This window comes from Cydia strobilella, chromosome 16 (genome assembly GCF_947568885.1).
Source record: "Cydia strobilella chromosome 16, ilCydStro3.1, whole genome shotgun sequence".
In the NCBI taxonomy this organism is placed as follows: Eukaryota; Metazoa; Arthropoda; class Insecta; order Lepidoptera; family Tortricidae; genus Cydia; species Cydia strobilella.
In genome coordinates, this window is record NC_086056.1 from 3697353 (window position 1) to 3704659 (window position 7307).

The 7307-nt window shown below is 42.6% G+C and overlaps 1 protein-coding gene across 1 annotated transcript; it reads right to left on the reverse strand.

The window, feature by feature from the left end:
• Positions 1 to 816: 816 nt before the first annotated feature.
• On the reverse strand, positions 817 to 7043 carry LOC134748508 (dihydrolipoyllysine-residue succinyltransferase component of 2-oxoglutarate dehydrogenase complex, mitochondrial-like). Its single transcript, XM_063683302.1, has 9 exons — positions 7024 to 7043; positions 6326 to 6445; positions 5426 to 5588; positions 4927 to 5112; positions 3753 to 3913; positions 3169 to 3327; positions 1727 to 1860; positions 1261 to 1418; positions 817 to 964 (listed from the first exon to the last, which is right to left on the reverse strand). Exons 1-9 carry the CDS (start codon positions 7041 to 7043, stop codon positions 830 to 832), a joined length of 1236 nt encoding a protein of 411 aa, XP_063539372.1. The 3' UTR covers positions 817 to 829.
• Positions 7044 to 7307: the final 264 nt, after the last annotated feature.

Genomic DNA, 7307 nt, shown 5'->3' on the forward strand with positions numbered 1-7307 from the left:
TTGATATAATTTTCTCGCATTTTTTCACTATTTCTGCCAGAAAGAAAATTATGTGATACATGCAGAGACTACCCCACATTCGGCTTGGACCCTTTCTTCCCTGAACACCTTACGTAATCCATGGACGATCCACAAACGAAATAAATAAAACAGAGAGCGTAACAAATTTACGTATATATATTGACTTCATTATTAAAGTATATAGGCTAGGCTGTCTGGACATTATACGCAGGCCCACTTGCACCATTCCACTATCCCGGGGTTATCTGGTTAAACCTGGAGTTACCATGGTTACCAATACAATTTGACACTGGGTTAACGGTGCTTAACTCCGTGCTAGTGGGATGGTGCAAGTGGGCTTTATACAACCATCCATACACTTTCATATGCAAGTCTTAAATGAAGCAAATACCTCATTTTAATAGGTTTTCATAATCCATAAGTGACATAGACCATAATTAGTAGAGGTGTCTTAAAAACAAAATAAAAAATCTTATCTATACTCTGGCACACCCAGTCGTCAGTTTAGAAAAAGGTAAAAAAATGTAGGTGAGAAGGGTAGTCCTCCCATAGATAATTAGAATTTCGCGCCTTTTTCTATTGACAAACTGAGTGTGCCAGAGTATAGTAACCATGTATCAAGTGCTCGTTTACATTAGGTCGATTGCGCTATTCAATATTTGACACAGCATTTTTAATAAGTGCGCATGGGTATAGCGTTGTTGAATATATATCCAGATAAACTCTGAGCTTCTAGGCTTTATTCTAAGATTATATCACACGGCTATGTCTTGAAAGCAAATCACTGATTTCCAAGCTGGGTCTTCCGCTACATTCCCGCGAGGATGGACGTTGGGTCTTCTACTCCTGACTTGACCTTTCGGAGGAAGAGCACTGCTTCGCGCCCGTCGATCAGTCTGTGGTCGTAGGACAGTGCCAGGTACATCATGGGCCTGATTTCAATCTGGAAAGAGTGAAAATCATAATCAATTTCTTGAGCAACAAAACGACAGTTGGCTTAATTGCTATACTATCGTATTACTGGATCCAGGCGTCAGGGGTAGCTGTTCATCGGTGGAGGTTAGAGCCCAGCAAAACTTTTCAGTTGGGAAAAAAGAGCCTGTGTGAAAAGTGCCGAAGTCGTATTTACCACATAATCCACACATACAGGGCAGGACATATATTTAGGAAACTGTTTATAGTCAACACTGATGCGGGCAGCAATGGTTTCGGCGCAGTGCTAATAATTTCTGTACTAACCTTTTTCCCGACAGCGACAGGCCGCTGGAAAATGGCGTGCATGCCCAAGATGGCGGACTGAGGCAGGTTGATGATGGGCATGGACAGCAGCGAGCCGAACACGCCGCCGTTGCTGATCGTGAACGTGCCGCCTTGCATGTCCGCTGGGGTTAGTTTGCCTGAAATATTAAAAATAAAGGGTAAATGGTAATCAACATTCCGACGGTCTAATATCACCATGACGTTGGTCGATGAGCAATACAATTTGGTTGCAGACCACATAATACTTACTACACAATCAGAAACTAGCAAGGTTCCATTGGCTGGAAGCCTCTTAGGTGTGGGTATATGCGTAAAGATTATCTAGATTATATAATGTTTACTATAGTTTATGTGAAGACTTTCAGATGAAGAGCTAGCTCCGAAAAAGGTTTGCAGTTTATGCAAAATGTCTTGTGAAACTGCAGTTAAATGCTCTGGCACTAACCGCTCCTCGCCTTTTCCGCGATTCCGTTTATAGTGAGCTCTATTTTCGGGTAATCCATGGATTCCACGTTTCGTAGTACCGGTACTACCAACCCTCGCGGCGTTGCCACTGCTACTGAGATGTCCACGAAGTCCCTGTAACATCAAAATAATAGATAGGAAAAAGTTTATAAAAACTACTAGTTTATTTGTGAAATCATTGTGAAATTAAAATCCTCTAGAAATTTTGATAAACCCTGCAATTGTTCGCTTGAACAAAGCGTTGGGAGATTTCCTAGTTCTTTTTATCGAACGTTTCTGACGTTCACATGAAAAGTGTCGTTTACATTTTTACGTGTAATCACGTTTTAAATTTAGTTTATTAAAACCGATAGCTATAATTTCGTGGATTATCTAACAGAGCACTTCTGAAGGTGCATTCGGAAGGTGGCTAAAGTTATGTACACCCAATCGCAATCACATTGAGTTTGGGCTAATAAGAAAAAAAATCGGAAATAAGTACAGGGGGTACGTCAGCAACAAAAGCGTGTGCAACATGACTTGGAACTCCGGTAGCCGTTTAAGAAGCATAATGCTCTTACGGTAGATGTCGCTAGGCGCCTCCCTAAGGTGCATATGGTGGAAATATTCGCTGTAATTGTAAGTTTCGGTAGCTCAGTTAGCTAGTCATTCAGAGTCGCAGTTCGAGTCTCATGGACGGGGACATGAAGGAGAGCTTCACGCCGTACTTAGTTGTAGCATCTAGTTTTAAGTGACTTCTTCTTCTTATTCCTGCCCTTATCCCACGTTATGTGGGGTCGGCACAACATGTTATTCTCTTCCATTCTCCTCTATCTTTCGTCAGCTCAGCACTCACTCCTTTCTTTCTCATATCCTCTTTCACACAATCCAGCCATCGTTTTTTGGGTCTAGCATTCGCCCTCAGTCCATCAACATTCATCCCTAACATTATTTTGCCTATATGGCATTCATCTCTTCACATGCCCATACCAGGCTAACCTACAACTACTTCTCATCTTCTCCGTTATCCGTTACTTCCACTAAATACGTAATATTGGACGGATGTGGATGCTCTTCTTTCATCCGTCACTTTCGTCGCCCAGCATTCTGATCCATACATTACAACAGGTCTAGTTTGAAGTGTCTAATACCTATAAACAATATTGCCGTCAATGATGACCGCGTTGATGACGGGCTAGTCCAGCAGCGCGTTGGCAGAAGCCTTCAAGAACGAGGCCATGAAGGAGAGCTTCACGCCGCTCTTAGTTACATGTTACATAGCATCTAGGTTTGTCTTTACTTATAAACAATATTGCCGTCAACAATGACCGCGTTGACGAACTCCAGCAGCGCGTTGGCAGAAGCCTTCAAGAACGGGGACATGAAGGAGAGCTTCACGCCTTTCTTAGTTACATGTTACATAGCATCTAGGTTTGTCTTTACCTATAAACAATATTGCCGTCAATGATGACCGCGTTGATGACGGGCTGGTCCAGCAGCGCGTTGGCAGAAGCCTTCAGGAACGGGGACATGAAGGAGAGCTTCACGCCGTACTTCTTCGTGAACGCGGCTAGGTTGGCCTTGCGGTACTCCATGAGCTTCCTGTAAGAAAAATCTTATTCAATGTGTGCAATATCATAGAAAAATTTAAATGTTTCTTCGTTGATTGTGGTGTTGAACATAAACATATTCTAATGGTACGACAATTCATGTGCCGACGAAGATTCGAATATTGCAAAACCTTTCCAATATGGAAAAGCCCCCCTCCCCCCCATATAAGTAGTCCTCTAGACCCATATAGTGGGAAGATTTTCTGACTATGGATAGTATGGATGAGGTCTTGGTGGCTCAGTTGGCAGAGCGCTGGAGTAATTTGGCAGACACCCAAGGCAGTAATTTTTCCACTTTTATATTTATTCTAAGCTTAATAGCATCGTTCCCAGACGTTTCTGCTTGTTAAAAATTCATTTATACATAAAGTTCCCGATGAATCGAGAACCTCTCGAAAATACGAAGTTGGTAGATACCCCATATCACACTCGTTAAAGGTAGTAAGCATGGCCGTTGTGTTCTGCGCCTCCTTCAGCCGCTGTGCAATGCGCAAACGCATCTTATTCATAGGCACGGGATGCTCGGTGCGCGTGCCTGATATCGTCTTCGTGGGATCTGTGAGACGTTGTGCGGCTAACTGAAATTAATTTATTTTAAATGTGAGCAGTAATTAATTTTAGACGCAAAAATTGAGTTTCGAGTTGAAGTGAGGTGGTCGCCGGGGAGTTGTACATCATCAGTCACCTGCAATAATAGGTGTGTTAAACAACGAAGGCCGCAAAAATATCTGGCACGATCTTATTTGTAGAGCCATAAGAGCGTGTCACATATTTCTGCGGCCTTCGAAGAGTAACATATTATTGCAGGTTATTATATATAAAATATCGAAGGTTCTACTTTACGATATCATAAATTAAGAAACATAATTTCGACGATTTTGCTTAAATCTGTAAAGGACCTGTCCTATGTAAACAAAAACGTCGACATTATGTATTAGTTGAGTGTGAAATCTAAATAGACAAAATAACCGTGTGAAGACTGCAACAAAAGCAATCCCATTTTTTTAACAAGAGGTTTGGTCTGAGAAAGGAGCTCTTGTCTCATCGGCGACATAATATACTGCGTGGAAAAAAATCATGGGCCCTGGAGGGAAAGTGCCTTAAAACCTTAAGTTAGCTCATTTTACTTAAGGAAACATTCTTTTATTTTTAAAAGAAATAAAACTGCGTTCAAGTCAAAAAAGTACTGCTGAGACCTTCGTCTTTATACAGATAAAGACGAAGCTATCAGTACTTTTTTGACTTCGAAAAACGGACCATGTAACTGACATTTATTTGATACATATCACTGAAAGTTATCCCTTCTCCATAAATATTGCCTACCCCTTCCACAGCTTTGAATACCCAATTACCCAGCCCAACACACCACCATTAGAAAAAGTTGTGATTCCCAGAGATTCTAGGTACTTAGTGCCAGTTGCACCATCCGCACTTGACAGACTGATCCACGTCACCCGGCGCGCCGCGGCGGTTTACTATGAAACTTTCCATACAATAAAATTTAAACTCTAACGATGACAAACAGTTTGGTGCAACCGACCCTTAGTGCTAAAGTCAATTAACACTGATAAAAATATTCTTAGATTCTTACAGTAGGCCCCGCTGCTACTTTAGCTTTGGTTGCGACCGTGGACACAACGGGGGCTGCGGCTGGCGCTGGAGCGGGGGCGGACGCTGCAGCGGGCGCGGGGGCGGCGGCGGGCGCGGGGGCGGCGGCGGGGGCGGCAGCGGGCGCGGCGGCGGGGGCGGCTGCTGGCGCCACGCCGGTTACATCTACCTATGGTAGCACAAGTGTATATCTTTGAATTCATTTGCAATATAATAGTATAAATTTAATAAAACTGGGTGTTAACCTATTATAACGGTCTATACAAAATGTACGCGAAAATGCGTCACAGAACTGTCATTTTTTTGAGACACTTTGTTTTTCCTTTGTAAATCGATAATCCTCGAGATTTTGAGTAGAAATAACCCAAAAGTATATGGTTTTTCGAAAAATAGTACACTTTTAAGTGAAAATGCCCGTAAGTACGCTCTCTTGAAGGTTTGAAGACTGACCATTCTGTTTCGAGGACTGACGACATACTTACTATAAAACATGGCTGCTGTGACTTGATAGCTTCCCCTTCTTTCACCAAGTACTTCAAGAGCTTCCCATGACCTGGGGACATGACTGGAAGCGCCGTCTTGTCTGTTTCAATCTCCATTACGACTTCATCCATGGCTACTGCGTCGCCTTCTTTCTTTATATATCTGTCAAAGACATTGTAATTTGTTTACATGTGAACCCTACTGCCAAAGTGCGTATTCACTTTATGAATGAATTCCATTCATAAAGTGACCTTTGCAGCTGCGTGTACATGTATAAATAACCCATGTAGTTACAAATATCGTTTTAATGTCAAGTGTACGTGCGAAGTGCGAATTGGCTTGTTAGCTTCGCAGTGAAACTACTTCTTACTTACGTAAAAAACCTGTGGAAGTTTCACATAATATTACAGCTCCTCCAATATAATAGGTGAGATCAAAGCGTATCGTCTCCGCTTACTTGGCCACCTCGAAAGGATGGGTGAAGATCGGACAGCCAAAAGGGCTTACTTGGATCGACCAACTGGACGCCGTCCTGTTGGTCGCCCTAGATATCGTTGGGCGGATGGAGTGGAGGCGGATCTCCGTGAGCTTGGCGAAAGCTGGCGTGATATCGCTCTAGACCGGGCAGATGGCGTGCACTTGTGTTGGAGGCCACCCTGCACCGAGCACGGTCCAAAAGTTTCCATTATGCTTTCAGCATTCCCACGCTGTATGGCGACGGAAACTTGATGGACCAACCAAGACCCAGAGGGATTACCCCTCACCCGTAAACTTATACTTATAGTTGTGCCGTTCTCGAAAACATTCTCTGTTTTGTATGAAGAACGTCGCTCAAGAATATTTCCCATAGTAAACGACTAAACGGAGAACGTTCTCGAGAACGGCATAACTATACTTACTTAACATCGCCAGTGGTAACCGAGTCGGGAAAATTTGGCGCTTTCACTTCCTCTTCTTTCCGCAGCGCAACAGAGAAGTGGATGGACCGAAGCGCTGCTCTCGATTTCAACTTTGAGTGGCTGTTGACACATGTTTCTTTTTATTAAAAGGGTTTTATAAGAAGTATTAAAATGTATCTAGGACTTAAGCTGCAAAAAAACTTGCACACGACAAAAACATTTTACTTATAACGTCACTGAAAAGGTTTCTACTTCGCTTAATGTCAAGGTACCTAGACGATTGTCTTCCGTAGAAAACATTCCAAAAAACCGGCCAAGTGCGAGTCGGACTCGCGCACCGAGGGTTCAATACTTTTTAGTATTTGTTGTTATAGCGGCAACAGAAATACATATTCTGTGAAAATTTCAACTGTCTAGCTATCACGGTTCATGAGATATAGCCTGGTGACAGACAGACGGACAGCGAAGTCTTAGTAATAGGGTCCCGTTTTTACCCTTTGGGTACGGAATCCTAGAAAGAACGACTAAGCTTTTTAACGAAATTATAACGTCAGAAATAAAAGCCTTAAAAATTGGTGGAGCGTACTCTGAATGTCTGACACTTGCTACAGGTAAGTAGAGTCTCTAGAGTCATAACTCTACAGACTCACAGACTCTCAGAGTGTAGTTATGACTCTAGAGACTCTACCTATACTTACCTGTAGCAAGTGTCAGACATTCAGAGTACGCTCCACCAATTTTTGAGGCTTTTATTTCTGACGTTATAATTTCGTTATTATGATAAAAGTGAGTCTATCAGGTAAGACCATCTACAGGCTCTTTCGTCACTTCTTTCTCTTGAATTTGTACACATACTCCACTTACAGAAGGTCGGTAGAGCAGAAGGAGCGAAAACAAAAGCAGCAGGAAGCAGGAGGAAGCTTTTTCTTTCTGACTGTGTCAGCGGCATACGTACTTACAAATACGAGCGTTCTTGCCCTAT

Excerpts from the sequence above, each read along its gene's own strand:
- LOC134748508 (XM_063683302.1), bottom strand. The coding sequence starts at position 7,043 with ATGTCTGACACTTGCTACAG. Across the intron at positions 3,914-4,926 it reads AAGTAGCAGCGGGGCCTACT|TTAGCCGCACAACGTCTCAC; the intron begins GTAAGAATCTAA and ends AATTAATTTCAG. Across the intron at positions 965-1,260 it reads CTGTCGCTGTCGGGAAAAAG|ATTGAAATCAGGCCCATGAT; the intron begins GTTAGTACAGAA and ends CACTCTTTCCAG.